General features: G+C 48.1%; 1 protein-coding gene across 1 annotated transcript in view; it reads right to left on the bottom strand.

The window, feature by feature from the left end:
- Positions 1-4,857, bottom strand: part of LOC112576924 (UPF0183 protein C16orf70 homolog) — a 28,287-nt gene extending 23,430 nt beyond the window's left edge. Inside the window, exons 1-2 of the mRNA XM_025259803.1 lie at positions 4,603-4,857; positions 434-516 (exon numbers count right to left, since the gene is read on the bottom strand). Coding sequence (XP_025115588.1) covers positions 434-516; positions 4,603-4,843 — 324 coding nt within the window. The 5' untranslated portion in view covers positions 4,844-4,857. The remainder of the gene's footprint in view (positions 1-433; positions 517-4,602) is intronic.
- Positions 4,858-22,584: the final 17,727 nt, after the last annotated feature.

Here is a 22,584-nt window from a genome sequence, read left to right as displayed (position 1 = left end):
GATAAAGCCGTGGCAAAGACTCCCTGGGGTAAAGCACCATAAAGCAGCAGTCATGAGGTCTTGACAAAACACTTGCTGCTGATTATCCTTATCTGCCTGGGAGCAAAGACTTGCCCTCACTTTATGACTACAGCCCCAAGAGGTATTCACAAGCTGATCAGAGTGAGCCAGGGAGTCACCATGTTCTTAAAGCAACTTTTTTTAAAAGATATTGTCACATCCAGACCTCCTTGCTGTCAAACAACAGCCATGGGATGCTGATGTTTAACATACACCCAACTTGGCCAAAAATAAAAAAGGATGCACGAAGATAGTATAACGGAGATTTCTACAGCCTGGCTTCTGGCCAAACTGTGGATTGAAGGCTCGTATAAACACACGCATCACTATGAACATGCACAAAGAACCTTCACCTCTTCATGGTAACGCTTACCTGGTCACTGTACCACACCTGCACACCTTTGATAATGCGGTCTTGCCGACGCAGAATGTTCACTGCCTGGTAAAAGGGCATTCCTGGCAAGCAAAGGACGAAAAACCTTGCCTGATCAATTCCAAAAATACTTATGTTTGAAATGTTCCAATCTCCCCTGGATATGTGTGTGCCTGTGTGCGTGGGTGTGCATAAGAGCATTTTACCATGTATCAGCTCACACTTGTTCATGCACTTCTAACCATAACTGATTTAAGCATTTTTTAAAAATATGCTGTACTCTTTGGGGCTCTCACACTGGCAAATTATCAGATTGTAAAGTATACTGTTAGTGAGGTGGGGGTATCAAAATAATGCTAAATAATGCATCAATCACATATCTATTTCCATCCTAAAATAAAATAACTTTTTTGCTTTGGCTATAATAAGTCACCCAGGTTTTTTAAGCTTGTTTTTTTTAATGTGAAATACATGTTATTAATGTGCTTTCCCCACACAAATATACTAACACCCTATCGTCTCAAGGACTTTTTCACCACACAAATATACTAACACCTTGTAGTATCATGAAGTCTTTCACCACGCAAACATACTAACACCCTGTCGTCTCACGGACTCTTTCACCACACAAATATACTAACACCCTGTAGTATCACACAAATATTCTAACACCCTGTAGTATCACACAAATATACTAACACCCTGTAGTATCACACAAATATACTAACACCTTGTAGTATCACACAAACATACTAACACCTTGTAGTATCACACAAATATACTAACACCTTGTAGTATCACACAAATATACTAACACCCTGTAGTATCACACAAATATACTAACACCCTGTAGTATCACACAAATATACTAACACCCAGTAGTATCACAAAAACATACTAAACACCCTGTAGTATCACGGACTCTTTCACCACACCAACCTACTAAACACCTTGCAGTATCATGCACTGCTTTACTACACAAACCTACCAATTCGCCTGTAATTTTATGGACTGTTCTGCAGTTTCTCTCATAACTGGTATATCTCATATGCAGCAGTCACAGTCTCTTCTGCTACTGTCCCTCATGTTCTCCATAGCAATGTGTTATGCCTGAATATGCTTTCCAGTCCATACTCTAGCCTATATGACAGGAGCTTTCTTTTACTGCTTCCTGTGTAGTTTGAACTGGTGGATTGCCTTTTACAAATAGTCAATAAGTTACAGAGTACATTTTCTGTACAAGATGTGACTGGCTGTGTTTTAGGTGGAGGATATTGCTCCCAAATAATTATAGCAGCAATGTGGGAACAGTGAACAATGCTATAAATTCACCAAACAACATATTGCCATTTGTGAAACATCTCATTTCCTGCCAGCTCAGCTTGATATGTCACTGAAAACCAAACCTGCATTGATGTAGGTTTGTTGTAGCTTGTGCTCAATTCTCAAACTGATATTGCAGTCTGATACTCCTACAACCAGACCAGAGATGACAGGTGTCTTACAACATGCGGTGTTGGAAACATCCAAATGGCTTTTGTCTTCATAACACCAGCCATCTGCTCTTGCTTCAAAATGACATCTTTTACACTCATCTCTGACAAGGGAAGTTCTGTAAAACATTTTGCCGGTGAGGTTCATAAGATCCTAGGTTCGTACATCACCTTGTGCAAAATGTATTTCTTTCACAGTGGATTATCAGGACTCCTCCTGAATATAAGTAATAATAATGAGGATTTATATAGCACCTTTCCAAAAATGTATTCAGAGCGCTTTACATAAATCATACATAGACTAAATAATCAATAACCATGCACCATATTCTTGCAAATTTCTACAACATACACTCACTCATACACAAAGCACATTACAGACACACATTACACACACTCATGGTCAGGACAGGGTCACGTGAGGTTGTTGTTAGGAAAAGATGCATCTTAAGTTTGGACTTAGTAGTAAAAGAATGAGTGTCGAAGGCTGATTGGTAATCCGTTCTAAGTTGACAGGGCTTGGTAGGAGAAAAACCTCTGTCCATACATCTCTGTCTTAGTGGGACTCGCGTAAGCAAAAAGATGAGTGAAGAAGTCACGTGGGTGTATAGATGGGAGTGAGTTCAGACATGTACCGAGGGCTAGTGCCAGAAACAGAAGAGTAAGTCAAAGTGGAAAGTTTGTAGGCAATATGGTCGACAGCTGACAACCAGTGAAGAGAGCGCATGATAGGTGATATATGTTCATATCGAGATGGTCTGCACATGAGGTAAGTAGCGTTATTCTGGATCCTTTGAAGTCTGTCAAGAAGATACTTGTGAATTACACCTAAAAGAGAATTACAAAAGTCCATCCTTGATAGCATAAAGGCACAGATTACAGTTTTAGTTGCATCAGTGGGGAGATGCAAACGGTACTGATCCTATGAAGTTCAAGGTAAGCAATTCTGCAGATAGGACTTTATGATGACAATGATGATGATGACGATGCATTTTTCTGTCCATGTCAGTAGTCCAGAGAGTTCAGTAATTGGAGCTGACTGATGAATTCATGTATCATCAGTATAACTCACACATAACATCAGAGGGGAGGTACATAACAAAAAGTATTAGACCCAATACAGATCCCTGCAGGACACCATGTCTTAGGACAAAAGCATCTGAATAAACACTATTCACACATTATTGGTGTAAGTATGAATGTAAGCAGAATAAGGTCATATCCTTGGAGAAAAGTAGACAAAAATACAAGTCAGATTTGAACATTTCCTCAGCAGATCATTACAAAAGAGCAAAATAAAGTTGAATCAACTAGTATTTGCGAATGAGTAGCTCTTGAAATGAAAGTCTGAATGATTATTAAGCTTCAAATAAAACTTTCTCCTTACAAATGCCATACTGTGATTGATAGGTGTTTATTGATTGCCCTTAAAATTTCAGTAAATCAAAGCCTTCTCTCAGATACATGTTAAACAATATCTCACCACTATCAGTCTAAATGGTGAGTGAGAGACAAACGTGGTGACATAAATATAGTATATAATCTTTAACTAGATAGGCTTTAGGGAAAATCTGTTCATAAAGTGGGGGTAACTCTAATCTGTTATTAAAGTGAGGCTATAGGTAGTGTGGCAAGAAAATGGATGGCAAAATAACAAGTTGAGACTGTATCTAGTTGTTGTGATAGAGGGCAATAAAATTATGCATGCTCTTATTTTTCCCTCCACACCCTTCTTTCTTACCAATCTTTTCTGGATATTAACTCTGCAGATTTTCACTAAGAAGACATTACTGTTGCGAATACTTCAAATTTTCACTTATAGAGAAGAGCTCAAATTCGTCTTGGATTGTTGTGATATTGTAGTATTCATAAACATTATATTAGTGTCAAAATGCCATTAGCCAAGACATCAAAAAGAGGAAATGGGGCTGGATAGGACATACCCTGCGCAAACCATGGCCAGGCAGGCACGACTGGAACCCTCAGGGAGAGAGAAGAGTTGGGAGACGAAAGCAGACTTGGAAAAGAACAGCAGAAAATGAGTCAAAGGACGTCGGAACCACATGGGCCCAACTGAAGGGTGGCTGCCCAAAACTGGGTCCACTGGAGATGTGTTGTTGCGGCCCTATGCTCCTCAAGGGAGCAACAAGGAATAAACTACTAAACTAATATTGGTGTCTGGTTGTTATGATGACAGCATCTGCATTATCTACTTTTAAATAATTACCCTTTTACACTACAAATGTGTGTTTGTTGTTAACAAAATAGTATAGGAATTACAGATCTGCTGATATCCTACAATTTGCCATATAGGGTCTTGCATTCATATTGAAAGTTTGTGTCCTGTTTGTAACTTTTAACTCTATATATACTTTTTCTTTTATGCATCCTGGCTTACAAAGGTAAACATTCTTCCATCTACGTCAGGTCATGTATCGCTCGTCTTGACAGTCTGTCGACACAGTAGCATTATCGATCTCACATTTTAGCTGTGACAACGAACCGATTTCGCGACGTCACCAGCAAGTTTTCACCAGGTTTTCATAGTAGTTTGCTATTAAGGGAAGGCAGCTGGCCGCAGTGCGAGGGACTGCTGTGTGTCCAGACCTGCTCACAGCTGATCGCATGACGTGATGCGCACAAATAGAACTCCGCCACAAGTGGGTCACAACTTACCCAAGACGAACTCCCATTGCTCGTTTCCCAGCGACCTTTCAGGCACGACTTCCAGATCGAGCATGGCTGTGATGTTGGTGTGTATACCATACAGGTTAGTGTAGCTGAAGCCGGACGCAGACTTTACATGGTGCGCGGTGTGGTGACCAGCGGACATACACAGTCCAATGTCGCCGCCATTTTTGTTGTGTTTTGGTGCGCATGCGCAGTGAGCGGCTGTGTCAAAAGTGGGATCGGACATTGACACGTGTGTTTATTTATTTACACACCTGTTACACGCTGTCACCTGCTTACCCGTCTACAGGTCACGCTATCAACGTCTTCAAAAATAGGTGTCAGTCACTGCTACTTAGATTTTATGGAAAATGTCTGTACAGGATCGCCAGCTGCTTTTGCCTCCCTTGACATCGTCTGCTACGAGACGTCGTCGACAGAATCGTCGTTACATCGGTTACATCATCGACGTGGTTACATCCTGACCGACTTTACACCTCAGCGGTCACGGACATTGCACCACAGGACGTACAGACTACATGTACAAGTATCCATACATCTCTCTGTAAGTAAATGAAGGTACCGGTGATGGTGCGAGTCACAATTAAATAATGACTGACTCCACCAACAACCGCCTACAGCAGCACAGCAGCAGCAGCAGCAGCAGTGACGACGATAATAATGATGATGACGATGCAAGCCATTTTTGTTGAGGTGTAGATAGTGTATATTATTCAGAAAGCACGAGAAAACTTCTCCATGAAATCATTTTGTGTGCCTTTGCTGTTGTTGTAGGTGGACATGTCAGTGATGCGCTGCAGCTGGCTACAGTCAGCACAGAAATTTTATTCTTGATTGTCTGTCCTACCACAATAGGAGACAGGGAGGATGGTGTGACGAGTGGGACATTAAGTTATCATTGGGGTTCTTGTCAAAAGTATTTATGTCGGCCTAACCCAGTGTCGGACCTGTAGCATGGCATCATGACCTACTCTGTCTACAGCGTAGATGTTGGCTGCCATTGTCGTCCTCACAGTTGTCAGCTACAGAAAACTTCTATAAACATTGTCAACTCAGTCTACAAGTGAACCCCTTCTGACCACACTACACCTGTGTACTACAGTCGTGACCTTAGCGTCACGAGACCGACTGCTGACGACAACGGCAACAACCACGTCAAACGACCTCCCACAGTCTGCACGGTTCACTCCATTGCCACCCTTCTCCTCCCTTCACACGCAAACATTCAAGCGATGTCCGTCTGTCTCAGGCGTGGACATGACATGGAGTTAGTCTAAGGTGTGGACATGACATGACACGGAGTTAGTCTAAGGTGTGGACATGACATGACATGGAGTTAGTCTAAGGTGTGGACATGACATGACACGGAGTTAGTCTAAGGTGTGGACATGACATGACACGGAGTTAGTCTAAGGTGTGGACATGACATGACATGGAGTTAGTCTAAGGTGTGGACATGACATGACATGGAGTTAGTCTAAGGTGTGGACATGACTGACACGGAGTTAGTCTAAGTGTGTGACATGACATGACACGGAGTTAGTCTAAGGTGTGGGACATGACATGACAGTCTAAGGTGTGGACATGACAATGACACGGAGTTAGTCTAAGGTGTGGACATTTAATGACATGACACGGAGTTAGTCTAAGGTGTGGACATGACATGACATGGAGTTAGTCTAAGGTGTGACATGACATGACACGGAGTTAGTCTAAGGTGTGACATGACATGACACGGAGTTAGTCTAAGGTGTGACATGACATGACATGGAGTTAGTCTAAGGTGGACATGACATGACATGACACGGAGTTAGTCTAAGGTGTGGACATGACATGACACGGAGTTAGTCTAAGGTGTGGACATGACATGACATGGAGTTAGTCTAAGGTGTGACATGACATGACACGGAGTTAGTCATCTAAGGTGACATGACATGACACGGAGTTAGTCTAAGGTGTGGACATGACACGGACGAGTTAGTCTAAGGTGTGACATGACATGGAGTTAGTCTAAGGTGTGGACATGACATGGAGTTAGTCTAAGTGTGGACATGACATGACATGACACGGAGTTAGTCTAAGGTGTGGACATGACGGAGTTAGTCTAAGGTGTGTGACACATGACACGGAGTTAGTCTAAGGTGTGGACATGACATGGACACGGAGTTAGTCTAAGGTGTGGAACATGACATGAACGGAGTTAGTCTAAGGTGTGGACATGACACGGAGTTAGTCTAAGGTGTGGACATGACACGGAGTTAGTCTAAGGTGTGGACATGACACGGATTAGTCTAAGTGTGGACATGACATGAGTTAGTCTAAGGTGTGGACATGACATGGAGTTAGTCTAAGGTGTGACATGACATGACATGACACGGAGTTAGTCTAAGGTGACATGGACATGACACGGAGTTAGTCTAAGGTGTGAATGACATGACACGGAGTTAGTCTAAGGTGTGGTGGACATGACATGACACGGAGTTAGTCTAAGGTGTGGACATGACATGACACGGAGTTAGTCTAAGGTGGACATGACACGGAGTTAGTCTAAGGTGTGGACATGACACGGAGTTAGTCTAATGGACATGACACGGAGTTAGTCTAAGTGTGACATGACACGGAGTTAGTCTAAGGTGTGACATGACATGGAGTTAGTCTAAGGTGTGGACATGACACGGAGTTAGTCTAAGGTGTGGACATGACACGGAGTTAGTCTAAGGTGTGGACCATGACATGACATGGAGTTAGTCTAAGTGATGACATGACACGAGTTAGTCTAAGTGTGACATGACATGACATGACACGGAGTTAGTCTAAGGTGTGGACATGACATGACATGGAGTTAGTCTAAGACATGACACGGAGTTAGTCTAAGGTGTGGACATGACATGACACGGAGAGTCTAAGGTGAAACATGTTAAAGGGACATACACGGAGTTAGTCTAAGTGTTGGACATGACACGAGTTAGTCTAAGGTGTGGACATGACACGGAGTTAGTCAAGGTGTGGACATGACACGGAGTAGTCTAGGTGTACATGACATGGATAGTCTAAGGTGTGGACATGACATGACATGGAGTTAGTCTAAGGTGTGTGACATGACACGGAGTTAGTCTAAGGTGTGGACATGACATGACACGGAGTTAGTCTAAGGTGTGGACATGACATGACACGGAGTTAGTCTAAGGTGTGGACATGACATGACATGACACGGAGTTAGTCTAAGGTGTGGACATGACACGGAGTTAGTCTAAGGTGTGGACATGACACGGAGTTAGTCTAAGGTGTGGACATGACACGGAGTTAGTCTAAGGTGTGGACATGACATGGAGTTAGTCTAAGGTGTGGTGACATGACATGAGTTAGTCTAAGGTGTGGACATGACACGGAGTTATCTAAGGTGTGGACATGACATGGATAGTCTAAGGTGTGGACATGACATGACATGACACGGAGTTAGTCTAAGGTAAGGTGGTGGACATGACACGGAGTTAGTCTAAGGTGTGACATGACATGGGAGTTAGTCTAAGGTGTGGACATGACACGACACGGAGTTAGTCTAAGTGTGACATGACACGGAGTTAGTCTAAGGTGTGGACATGACACGGAGTTAGTCTAAGGTGTGGACATGACATGACACGGAGTTAGTCTAAGGTGTGGACATGACACGGAGTTAGTCTAAGGTGTGGACATGACACGGAGTTAGTCTAAGGTGTGGACATGACATGACGGAGTTAGTCTAAGTGTGGGACATGACACGGAGTTAGTCTAAGGTGTGGACATGACACGGAGTTAGTCTAAGGTGTGGACATGACATGACATGACACGAGAGTTAGTCTAAGGTGTGGACATGACACGGAGTTAGTCTAAGGTGTGGACATGACATGACACGGAGTTAGTCTAAGGTGTGGACATGACATGACACGGAGTTAGTCTAAGGTGTGGACATGACATGACATGACACGGAGTTAGTCTAAGGTGTGGACATGACATGACACGGAGTTAGTCTAAGGTGTGGACATGACATGACACGGAGTTAGTCTAAGGTGTGGACATGACACGGAGTTAGTCTAAGGTGTGACATGACATGACATGACACGGAGTTAGTCTAAGGTGTGGGACATGACACGGAGTTAGTCTAGTGTGACATGGACATGACACGGAGTTAGTCTAAGGTGTGGACATGACACGGAGTTAGTCTAAGGTGTGGACATGACATGACACGGAGTTAGTCTAAGGTGTGGACATGACATGACATGACCGGAGTTAGTCTAAGGGTGATGGACATGACACGGAGTTAGTCTAAGGTGTGGACATGACACGGAGTTAGTCTAAGGTGTGGACATGACACGGAGTTAGTCTAAGGTGTGGACATGACATGACACGGAGTTAGTCTAAGGTGTGGACATGACACTGAACACGGAGTTAGTCGACATGACACGGAGTTAGTCTAAGGTGTGGACATGACATGACACGGGAGTTAGTCTAAGATGACATGGACATGACACGGAGTTAGTCTAAGGTGTGACATGACATGACACGAGTTAGTCTAAGGTGTGGACATGACATGACACGGAGTTAGTCTAAGGTGTGGACATGACACGAGTTAGTCTAAGGTGTGGACATGACACGGAGTTAGTCTAAGTGTGGACATGACACGGAGTTAGTCTAAGGTGGGTGGACATGACATGACATGGACACGGAGTTAGTCTAAGGTGACATGGACATGACAACATGGGAGTTGGACACGGAGTTAGTCACGGGTGTCTAAGGTGTGGACATGACATGACATGACACGGAGTTAGTCTAAGGTGTGTGTAATGACATGACATGGAGTTAGTCTAAGGTGTGGACATGACATTGACATGACACGGAGTTAGTCTAAGGTGTGACATGACATGGACACGGAGTTAGTCTAAGGTGTGGGCATGACACGGAGTTAGTGTAAGGTGTGACATGACACGGAGTTAGTCTAAGGTGTGGACATGACACGGAGTTAGTCTAAGGTGTGGGCATGACACGGAGTTAGTCTAAGGTGTGGGACATGACATGACATGACACGAGTTAGTCTAAGGTGTGATATGACATGACACGGAGTTAGTCTAAGGTGTGGACATGACATGACACGGAGTTAGTCTAAGGTGTGGACAGGACATGACATGGAGTTAGTCTAAGGTGTGGATATGACATGACACGGAGTTAGTCTAAGGTGTGGATATGACATGACACGGAGTTAGTCTAAGGTGTGGACATGGACATGACACGGAGTTAGTCTAAGGTGTGGACATGACATGAGGCGTGGAAAGAACAGTTCAGTTGTCGTTGCTGCAGGTTGCTGTCTCGAGGCTATAAACAAGGTGAAGGTGAGATAAAAGAACTGCTGGTGTGTCCTGAGGCCAAAAGTTCAAATTGTTTCGTTTATCCACTTTGCCCTCTGACAAACCTGTTTGGCAAACTCCGAGATTTTTGTTTGTTTGACCACAGGTTCTATTGAGAGAACGTTTTCCTGTAATGCAATGGCTACCCGAGTGGTGTCAAAGTGAAAGTGTTTGAGTGAAATGCTTGCTCACCGTGCAGAGCTGCAGGACACCCGAGCGCCCAAGTCTTGCAATAAAATAAAATAATGTCGGTCAAGTCAGTGGCCATGTAGACAGCAACTCGTGAACACATAATCATTCCTTCACTTCCAGTGCAAGCTCATCAAGCACTCGTGTGTCAGAGGACAACATTGGCCTTGTCATCGCCAGGCTGCTCGCTGATGTTGCAGGCCGAGACACGAGATGGCGCAGTTGTCCATCACAAACTTCGTCCACATCACATGGCAGACGGAGAATCTGGAGGTTAAGGGGGGGATGTTTCGGAACTGTTTTCAGAACTATTTTTTCCTTGCGTTTTAGAAAAGTGTGGTCCTGACAAAGACTTGTACAAAACGGTTTTTGTTGGTGTTACACAACCTTTGGCAGCATCCCGAGGACGCACACGACATCTCTCGCTCCTCCCGTTTCCCGACAGAACACTTGGCATGCACGGAGCAGCCCTCGTCCTCCTCCTCTCCACCCTGGGTAAACACCCACGTCACGGTCCACGTGTTTACGTGTTTAGCTGTGCGACATTATGGGGTCGTAACACAGACCTTCCCCTCGCCCGCCTGTTGTTTACAACGGTCTGCCACGACAGCTCCACCTCGTTTGTTTCCTCGCTTGGTGCGCCGTGTGCTGCAGACAATCAAGTCCCCGCCATCGTGCCTCCCATGCATTCTAGTCGCCGCCAGCCTGCACGACAGATGTAAGTCGAGTCACTTGCCCGAGACGGGTGGGGAGAGGGAGGAGGAGAGGGAGGAGGAGGCAGTAGGATGCTGAGGAGGTCATAAAAGTCAGCGGCCATCGCATGACGTCTGCCGACTGTTAGCTGAGCCTCAGGACGAGAGGAGGCGGGTTAAAGGTCAGGCTCACCCTGACTCATTAATCTGTCGGCGATATGAGGTACGGCCCCGAGCTGCCAGCCCCACCATACCAACAGTTTTCAATATTGTCGACATGTTGTGCTCAGATTGTGTGAGTATGTTTGTAACAGGTGTTAGCCGACACTTAGTCACGACAGCTGTCGGTGGACGGTCACCACAACATCAAAGACACTTTCTCATGTAGAAGCTGCCAGATGCTGGTGATGCAGGCCTGGTGTCGCAACAGTCACTCTGCTCCAGTACCTGTATCCACCCTAGGTTGTTTGTGACCGACATGGCATGGTGTGATAAACATGTCGACACTAAGTACTCTTACAGTGTATTGACACTTACAGTGTATAGACACAGTGTCAGCTCCAACATCTTACAGTGTATAGACACTTACAGTGTCATGTCCAACATCTTACAGTGTATAGACACTTACAGTGTCAGCTCCAACATCTTACACTGTATAGACACTTACAGTGTCATGTCCAACATCTTACAGTGTATAGACACTTACAGTGTCATGTCCAACATCTTACAGTGTATAGACACTTACAGTGTCAGCTCCAACATCTTACACTGTATAGACACTTACAGTGTCATGTCCAACATCTTACAGTGTATAGACACTTACAGTGTCAGCTCCAACATCTTACAGTGTATAGACACTTACAGTGTCATGTCCAACATCTTACAGTGTATTGACACTTACAGTGTCAGCTCCAACATCTTACAGTGTATTGACACTTACAGTGTCATGTCAACATCTTACAGTGTCATGTCCAACATCTTACAGTGTATTGACACTTACAGTGTCAGCTCCAACATCTTACAGTGTATAGACACTTACAGTGTCATGTCCAACATCTTACAGTGTATAGACACTTACAGTGTCAGCTCCAACATCTTACAGTGTATAGACACTTACAGTGTCATGTCCAACATCTTACAGTGTATTGACACTTACAGTGTCAGCTCCAACATCTTACAGTGTATAGACACTTACAGTGTCATGTCCAGCATCTTACAGTGTATTGACACTTACAGTGTCATGTCCAGTATCTTACAGTGTATTGACACTTACAGTGTCATGTGAACATCTTACAGTGTCATGTCCAGCATCTTACAGTGTATATGTTACGTGTTTCCCCGCAGAGACTAGCTTCAGACTGCTTTGTACCTCTGTACTTCCGGTGTGGATGCTCTGAGCTCACCGACAGAGGGAGCTACTTGCGCATGCTCTGTGTAATGAGCTCTTAATTTGCTCTGGCAGAAGTCAAATGGCTCTGGAATATCAGGCGTCCTGTCTGCAGCCTCCCTAATGTGTCATCTCCTCCTGCGACATTTTTATGATCTGTATTTACGTGTACATTTTTGTATTTTTTCACGCTGCCCGCCGCGGCGCTGGCGCCATTAGTCACGTGCAGGTAGCTGGCTTCACCTTCGATCCCCACACGGCGGCGCTCGGCTGACGTCTTCAATTACCTTCAGCGATAATTAGTGCGCGTCACGCGCTCACCCGCTCCTGCCCGCGCCGCCTCCCCCTCCTGTAGTCACATCTCCATCCGGGCACCATGCAGGCGCCCTAAGTCTCACGACAGCCGAGTTTTCACGCCAAGAAACAAGCGAGAAGATGGAAGTGTGGAAGGAGAAAGAAGAAGACGAGAGGGAGGGAGGAAAGATGGGCCATTAGCACCACCGTCTCGCAGACCTGCGCTGGCGGCCCTACAGGCGGCCCTGAAGGCTTGGAAGGGAATGGCGGCCTTTGATGGGGCATTACCGTGGGCGTGGCACCGTCAGGACAAGCAGGTACAATTACCGTCTTTCCCTCCCAGGCTCAGGCTCAGGCTCACACACTTCCTTCTTCCCTTCCGGAGCCTTCCACTGCCGCCAGCGTGGACGAGCGAATGATGGCAGGTAAGACCGTGGCACTGAAATAAGAAGGAAGATGTTGGCCCTCGACTAATGGTCGCCGACTGTCAGCAGCAAGAGCTTTAGTGCCGTTATGGCGGGAAGTCAGTTTTGCGGGCCGTGCGCAGCATCACACGACGATACGGGTGCAGGAAATGGATCTGGGGATTGAGGGCGGGTAGGGAGGACAGTGGGAGGGAGGGAATAAGGATGCGCGCGAACGTCTCCGCTTGATGTTGTCATCACAAGGTGCCCTCAGTTGTCACAGATGGGGCCGTGTGCATGGCGCGTGGATAGACTTGCCGGCTGGTTAGTGTTTGACTGTCAGGTGACCGTGAACTATGACACGCTGATAGTGTGACACCCTGACCTTCTATGTTGATCTTCCAGATGGCCTTGTAGGGATCTGTGGGTTGCCTGCTGGCGGGCCGACGACGCCATTGCTCTTGGCGACAACGATGATGTCGACGTATGCTCAGAGAACGTGCTGACCTACAGTACATGAGCACGTGACAAAGGTCAGCTTGTAACCGCGGGTATGGCAGCCGCAGGTCCCTCCCCTGGGGCTCTGTGTCGGCGCCTGTTGCTAGGGACGCTCACGATGCGTGCACATTGCATGTCAAGACGCCCCCCACGTCTTCTAGGGTCGTGGTCAGCAAGCGGAAGTTGTTTCCCCTGGCAACGTGGGGAAGTGAAGGACCAGCGACTTGTTTGCCAAGCTGTCAGCGTGCACACCCTGTGTCTGTACCCTCCCAGCCCTCATCGCCGCTTCAAGCTCATGGATCGGGGGGGGGGGGGGGGTTGGGGAGGAAGACAACATCTGGGGGTCTGGACACCTGGCTGGGTTGCATAGGTCGTCTTACCTTCACTTCTCCATCTTGCCCTGGGGAAAGAACTTTTGCCCCTGGTGTTTACTGATTTGCCCTGAGAAGAGACAAGATGTTCAGGGGTCGATCAAATGCGTTTGAAAAATATGATTTGATGAGCACCAACACATTTGCCTCATCTCTCCTTTTTCGTTCAGTCATCGCGCTAGCGTAAATTTCATGGTTTCAAGACAAGGTGGTTGGCATGGCAACAACGATGTAGCGCAGTTTTCATTGGTTGAATAAATTCTTGCCAAGGAAAGCTTCGGGCGATCCCTGGAACAATTTATTTATATCGCTGACAGTTTTGTGGAAACCTAACCTATTTCTCAAGTAGTCAGGTGGGTAGGCACGTGGGTAAGCAGGTGGGTAGGCAGGTGGGTATACAGGTGGGTATACAGGTGGGTAGGCAGGGGGTAGACACCCTCATGCAGCAGGAATTAAGACCACACACGAGATAAGGTCATATTAAGACGAGGACTGAAGGCCCCTGTGCACCGCAGCGCTGGACATTATAACCCTTGACCTTGACTCCCGCACGTGGCCCCACGACAACGATGTACTCACGTCATACTACAGCCCTAGGGTGGACACACCTTCTGGCAGAGAAAGACAGAGCAAACTATGTGTGTGTGTGTGTGCCTGCGCGTGCGTGTGCTTGTGAGTGGGATGGGAGAGCAAGGTGTGGAATGTGAGAGAGCGAGTGATTAATTAGCCGTTAGTTTAGGCCAGCACTTCACATGGCACAAGGTGATGATGTGTGAGTGTGTGTGTGTGTCTGTGTTTGGGGGTTGGGAGGGTCATGGATTAGGCCCCTAGGGGTTATGTGGAGATGATACACAGGTTGTGGCGAGACATAGTGTCGGAATGAATGAAAACGCTCGCGAGTTGCAGACGGGACAAAGGCTGTTGAAAGCTTGTCTGGCCTTGTTGGTGTCATCGTCCGCTCCACTGTCGTTGCTGCCATTATGTAAACCCAGATGCACAAAGCGATCTGTTTCCAGGATATTCTTCTTCCGTCTTCTGTCTGTTGACCATGAATCCAGTCTTCTCTGCTTCCTCTGTTAGCTTACTCAGCTTGCTTTGTGCATGTTGCTGCCGATGAGATATGAGACTAACGTCATCTGCAAAGTCCTCTAGCTGTTTGCTGAAGGTCCACTGGATACCGATGTTGTTGTCTTGCCCATAATCCAGTCTATGACCATCAGGAAGATTGTTGGTGAAAATATTTAACCCTGTCTTACGCCGGTCTTAATTACAAAAGGTTTACTGAGTTTGCCTTTGTGGATAACTTGGCAGGACGAGTCTTCGTACAACCCCTGGATAATGTTTATGACCTTAGGTGGAATGTCATAGTAGATCATCAACCTCCAGATGACATCCCTGTCTACACTGTTAAATGCCTTCTCGAAGTCCACAAAAGTTAAATAGAGCGAGGACTGTCACTCAATAGACTGCTCAATGATGATACGGAGGGTGGCAATGTGGTCAGTGCATGACCTATCCTGGTGAAATCATGCTTGTTCTGGTCTCAGTCTCTTGTCTAGTGCCTTCTTGTCTAGTCTCTCTTGAATTACCCTTGTCAGGACTTTGCTGGGAATGGACAGCAGCATGAACCCCTGCCAGTTGTTGCACTAGGAGAGGTCTCCTTTCTTTGAAGAACTTGACCAGGTGGCCTAGTTTTCAGTCTGTTGGCACTAACTCTTGTTCCCAGATCTTGTGTAGGAGGGGATGTAAAATTGCTGCTGTTGTTTCTGGGTCTGCCTTTAGTGCTTCTGGGGTATGCCATCCGGACCTGCTGCTTTGCCACTTTTCATGCTTTTGATAGCTTTGATGATTTCTGTCTTAGTGGGAGGGCTGATGTTGATGTGGAGTTGTTTAGTTGCTGGTGGTATGTCAGGTAAAGATGGTGGACGAGGTCGGTTCAGGATCTCTTCCAAGTGTTTCATCCAGCGGTCTCTTTGTCCTGCATCACTTGTTATGTTCTTGCCGTCTTTGCCTTTGGACCGTTGGTGGTCTAAATATACCTAGACTGACAGTAGAAAATAGGTTTTGTACAACGTGGAAGGTTTAATACTTCCAAGGCTAGAGAGCAGCGTTTCGCATTGGTCTTCACAACTACAGCACGATAAATGTCGATCGTCTGATGAACCTGATGAACCTCTTCGCCTTCTGACCATCACATGTTTACCGAGACACAGCATGGACGCCACCGGTTGTGACGTCACACGTTATTCGCGCGCGGGAGCGAGATTTTGCAAGAGTTGTTTAGTACAGGTGCAGATTGCCATCTTTGAAATTGAAATAATAAATAAACCAGTGTGTTTTATACGCTGAAATTTAGAGAATATGTTTGTATTATCTGTACCCGCCAAAATCTATTTATAACTTGGACACGTCGGGTAGGTCTGTAAGGGCCTGTGCTCGTGCTGACCTTACTCACGCGAGACAGAAAGCAAAAGGCCATGCGAAGGTGGGGGCTAGATATGAGTGCTGATGCTGTGAAGAAGAGGAGAGGGGGGTGGAAGAAGAAAGCAAGAAGACATTTCACCCCGCAGCTGGCACTGCTACGACAACAACACCCGCTGTCTCCCCCACCCCAGTTTTAGCCGCTGGGTGGACATCTGCGAGGGGCTACACAGCATCTGAGAGGGTGTGAGGTGGACACGGGCGCCCTAAGCCGGCCCTGTGCTGGCCAGGCAGGACCACGTCCCCCAAGATAAACATTTCCCTCCGCGAGAGTGGGTCTGACAAAAAGTGGAGAGCAGTGGACAGCACTCACTCTCGTTGCCACGGTCAGATTTACTGCCTACAGGCGGCGCTGTGATGCTGGCCCGTGCCGGACATTAGAGGACCGGCACTTGTCCGCCTGCAGCGCACGTCCGCGCATGAGCCGTGGCCTGAGTCAAGCACAGGGCGCGTGCTTTGGTCACGTGCTGTCAGCGATACCAGATTAGTCTCATTACCCTCATGCAGGCCTACGTCAGCCCCCCCCCCACTCTAACCCCCCTTACCACCCTACACCTCGTGCTGTCCCCCCTACACACCCTAACCCCCTTACCACCCTACACCTCGTGCTGTCCCCCTACACACTCTAACCCCCTTACCCCTACACTCGTGCTGTCCCCCACCCCCACCAGGTGACACTAGGGGTGCTTGCTGTCCTGTCTCGGCCACCCTGCACCACATCACAAACATCGACTACGGCAACAGCAACAAGAATTCAGGGTTAGTAGTTTCGTGGATGTCATGTGTGAGGACTGACACTGACAGACTGACAGACTGACAGACTGACACTCACGTCAGTGCCAGTGACTGATGTTGTGAGGGACACGGGCAACAACCGGCTACTCGCACGACTGGCGCTTTCCACCCGACTCCACCCTTTCACGATATTACTCCATAATGTACCCGGGACACTGCCCGATGCTCCGTGGAGATGCCACCAATGTGACTGTACGTCTGTCCTCTGCATAGCGACTGTGCCAGTGTGACTGTATGTCTGTCAGTGTGACTGTACGTCTGTGTCAGTGTGACTGTACGTCTGTCATGTCTGTGTCAGTGTGACTGTATGTCTGTGTCAGTGTGACTGTACGTCTGTCAGTGTGACTGTACGTCTGTCCGCTGCATAGCGAGTTCAGCGTGTTTGCGGCGCTCACTCTCCACCCGGAGATCAAAGGGCAGTTGACGCCTGCCATCACGGAGATCAAAGGGCAGTTGACGCCTGCCCTGGTGGAGATCAAAGAGCAGTTGACGCCGGCTGTCAGCGGCCACCGTGACGCGATGTGGACACGTGACGCGTGGAGCCCCATCAGCAGTCAGTGAGGCCGAGACAAAGACGAGCAGCACTTACATTAGGTCTCCTCAACTAATGCAGTTTACCCTCCTTGTGTTTGAAGACTTAAAAGGAGGACAGGGAGGGACCGATGCGGGCCGCCAGCAGGAGGACCCCGCGGAGGGTGCGAGTTATGGGACCTGGCAGCACGTGCAGGCCGACAGCGACACGGAGGCCCTCATACGGAGCGCGTCAGGGCGCCACCTAGCGCGTGCGGCAAGGGAGGGATTAGGACAAGACGCACTGCACGGATTAAAGCCCTCACCATCACCACCCCCACCCTGTACAACCCCCACCCCACCTTCCTACCCGACATGCCACCCCACATCCTTGCTGGCAAGCAAAAAGGGGGATGAGCACCGGGGAGGGGTACGGCAGCATGAGCACGCGCCGACCCCTCCAGCACCTGGTCCCTCCCAGCCACCCGAGCAACTGGGTGTTGGGGGGTGGGTGGGGTATAGATACTCAGAGATCTCGGGTATGTTGCAAGGACGCCATGGCACAGGCCGAGCTCTACCCTGACTCACCCCACCCCCCTTCTTCCCATCCAACCCCCTCGCTAGGCCTTAGGGAAGTTCAGCATCCTGCCATCGACACAAGGACTTCTCTCACAAGGTGTGTGACGTCACAGGACATCGTCATGTACACTCAGTATACAGTACAGTGATGTAAACACGATACAGTACAATAATGTACTCTAACGATACAGTACAATAGTGTACAGTCACGATACAGTACAATGATGTACTCTAAATATACAGTACAATGATGTACACTAACGATACAGTACAATAGTGTACAGTCACGATACAGTACAATAGTGGACAGTCACGATACAGTGCAATAGTGTACAGTCACGATACAGTACAATAGTGTACAGTCACGATACAGTACAATGATGTACTCTAACGATACAGTACAATAGTGTACAGTCACAATACGATACAATGATGTACACTAACGATACAGTACAATAGTGTACAATCACGATACAGTACAATAGTGGACAGTCACGATACAGTGCAATAGTGTACAGTCACGATACAGTACAATAGTGTACAGTCACGATACAGTACAATGATGTACTCTAACGATACAGTACAATAGTGGACAGTCACGATACAGTGCAATAGTGTACAGTCACGATACAGTACAATGATGTACTCTAAATATACAGTACAATGATGTACACTAACGATACAGTACAATAGTGTACAGTCACGATACAGTACAATAGTGTACAGTCACAATACGATACAATGATGTACACTAACGATACAGTACAATAGTGTACAGTCACGATACAGTACAATAGTGTACAGTCACGATACAGTACAATGATGTACTCTAACGATACAGTACAATAGTGTACAGTCACAATACGATACAATGATGTACACTCACGATACAGTACAACAGTACACTCACAACAAGTACCAGTCACATTAGCCACTCAGTGACGTGCTGGGTACGTGACGATACTGTAGGTTAGTTGCGATTCTCTATTTTTAGAATAAATACAATTTATTTAGATGGAAATTGCGTTGACCCTTCACAGAGGTCAGACGAGCTGCGCTGCTCTTAATGTTGACTGCGAGTGACATCACAAAGTCCTGCCACACCTCACTGGACTGAGTGAGCGAGTCAGTGAGTGAGTGTGAGTGACAGTGGGTGAATGAGTGAGAGTGAGGGTGTGCGTGAGTGATGGTGTCAGCGTGAGAGTGAGTGTGTGAGTGAGAGTGAGGGTGTGTGTGTGTGAGAGATAGATGGTGTAAGCGTGAGTGAGTGAGGGAATGGACGGACAGCCGTGCAAACCTGGCGGTTTGCTGTCTCCGCGCCGAGGTGAACGTGCATCGTACGCGACAGGAGGGGAAATCGCCGAAGGGACCTGCAGCAGCGAGCTGAAGGGGAGGGTCACAGGTCGTCAGGGCGCGTCATCACGCGATGCACGTGCAGGTTGATGACAGGAGCCTGCACCTCGCCTGGCCAGAGATGGCGTGACGTCACGGCTCGCGCCCCACCGCAGCAGGACAGCCGCGAGGTGCCGCGTGCTGACACGGGTCTAAACAAGACAACAAGCTTCCCGCATGCTAGCCACTCTGTCCTCCCTGTCCCTGCCCCTGCCCCTCCCATTTCTTTGTCTTCTCCTCATTTCTGTGTGGTCCTCGCACATTCCTGTGAGCAGCGGGCTTGAGGCATCCCTACCACGTGGTGCAGTCGTCTCCCTGTACACCCGGGGTGTACGTCCGGCCCGCCACAACACTGGGTCAAGGCAGCCGCAGGTGGGTGTGGGAGTTGAATGAAGCTAGGTAGGAGAATTCCCTGTACAGTCCAGTGTGAACAGTGTGCGTGAGTTGTGTTCACACAGCAGTAGACGCAGTAGAGGCAGGCGACACACAACTCATGTCACCACCCGCCTCCACACACCCGCTAATTAATTAGCCGTCTCGACTCGCACCTGCCAGCAATGAGCGCCGATAGCAGTGTAGGGCTGGCAGTGGTGTGCATGGTGTACCAACGTGACGTAGTCCACAGCTCGCGTGACGCGCTACACTCAGCGTCACGTGATACACTCAGCGTGACGTGCTACACTTGTTAACGGCGCTCGTTGATGGCAGGTGCGAATGGCGTACCTCGCTAGCGGATAATGAATTAACGGCTGGGTGTGGGAGGCTGGTGTTTACGGCTTACATCGTCTGCGTCTACCGTCACTGAAAACACCGCCAGCCACTCCGGTCGTGGAGTGAACCCTACTCATGCAGTGCAGTGAGAGGGGGGCATGTTCATTAAAGTGCAGTGAGAGGGGGGTACTTCATTAAAGTGCAGTGAGAGGGGACACGTTCATTAAAGTGCAGTGAGAGGGGGGGCACGTTCATTAAAGTGCAGTGAGAGGGGGGTACTTCATTAAAGTGCAGTGAGAGGGGGCATGTTCATTAAAGTGCAGTGAGAGGGGGGTACTTCATTAAAGTGCAGTGAGAGGGGACACGTTCATTAAAGTGCAGTGAGAGGGGACACGTTCATTAAAGTGCAGTGAGAGGGGGGGGCACGTTCATTAAAGTGCAGTGAGAGGGGGGTATTCATTAAAGTGCAGTGAGAGGGGGGCATGTTCATTACGGTAAAGCAAGACGGGACGGACAGTATAACCAGAGGGGTACATGACGACAGACAGCACGAGAGGGGGAGTACATGATGGCAGTACTGTAGACAGTACAACGAGAAGGGGGACATGACGGGACAGACAGCACGAGAGGGGGGAGTACATGATGGCAGTACTGTAGACAGTACAACGAGAAGGACATGACGGGACAGACAGCACGAGAGGGGGAGTACATGATGGCAGTACTGTAGACAGTACAACGAGAAGGGGGGACATGACGGGACAGACAGCACGAGAGGGGGAGTACATAATGGCAGTACTGTAGACAGTACAACAAGAAGGGGGGACATGACGGGACAGACAGCACGAGAGGGGGGAGTACATAATGGCAGTACTGTAGACAGTACAACGAGAAGGGGGGACATGACGGGACAGACAGCACGAGAGGGGGGAGTACATGATGGCAGTACTGTAGACAGTACAACGAGAAGGGGGGACATGACGGGACAGACAGCACGAGAGGGGGAGTACATAATGGCAGTACTGTAGACAGTACAACAAGAAGGGGGGACATGACGGGACAGACAGTACAACCAGAGGGAGGAGTACAAGACGAACAAGAGGGGGGAGTACTTTTGAAGTCCATCCTTCTGTGTCTGTGTGGTCAGCGGCTTATGTTTGTAAACATCTAAATGACCCCTGACATGACCCCTGCCGATTGAATGGAGGCCCCCGAGCTGCATGGCCCCCCAGTGCCAGTTGCTGTGTGTACGTGGGTGCTCTGGTCAGTTATCTTGGCTTGCCAACGTTGCATCAGCGCTGGTCTCCCTTGCACAAGTGGAGCGGGGAGGTGTTTGCCAAGACAAGGTGCAGGAAGCGGGTACAAGGACTGAATAGCAGGATGGACGCTTGTGTACTAACGGTTGTAAACACTTGTTGGGGTCAATGGACACTCACGTGACCGGGTACGTCAGGGTACAAACGACGAAGCACACGTCACTCACCCATACTCCAACCCATCTCTCCTCAGACAGCCAGCGCTGATGAAGGTGTAAAGGATGGGATGGAAGTGGGGGTGTGAATACGATGGTGGGGTGGAGACAAGGACACTGGTGTCGGCAGAAGCGACAGTAACAGGGGAGGTAATGCACGCGCTAGGGAGGACGCTGACAAGAGTTGCTGCTAGCCCCTGTTAAACCGGGTGTCGGCACTGGAGCACCCGTCGTCTGCCAGTGGCAGCATGCAGATGATGGTGTCATGTGATAACTAGTATAGGGCTATAGTGTTGGTGTCTCACTTCTGTCCCCTCCACGAAACAGGTGGACGCGCTGGTAAGCAGACTGTCAGAAGGTCGAACGGGTAATTGTGGGGTGTGTTGCGGTGGGGTATGTCGAGACGAATAGCCGGCCTTTGGAGGCACTGGACCGTCGGGTGGACAAAGGGCCAGGAAGTCTCACCATTCTCCCCTGGAATAAGTAGGCCGTGACCGCGGACCGCTTACATCATGACGGACATAGACCACGGTCAGATTGGAATGCGGGATGGTAGTGTCGGTACAGGGGATCTCTCAGAGGAAGGGAGAGCATTGTCAGCCTATGCCCGTTAATTATAGAAGTCCGCGGTACACCTGAAGCAGGACAATAGTGGTACCTGTAGTGTCACTCGCTGGACACAGGTAGTGAATAGGAAGCCAGACTGGACGGCGCCGTAGTCACAGATCGCGTCGCTAGTGTGGGAGGGGGTAAAGAGGGGGTGTAGTTTGGGGCTGGAATAAGCCAAAGTGACCACCTGTCTATCATGTGTTGGCTAT

This window comes from Pomacea canaliculata, linkage group LG12 (assembly GCF_003073045.1).
Source record: "Pomacea canaliculata isolate SZHN2017 linkage group LG12, ASM307304v1, whole genome shotgun sequence".
Lineage (NCBI taxonomy): Eukaryota > Metazoa > Mollusca > Gastropoda > Architaenioglossa > Ampullariidae > Pomacea > Pomacea canaliculata.
The sequence above is the reverse complement of the archived record's forward strand: the minus strand, read 5'-3'. Positions and strand labels throughout refer to the sequence as shown.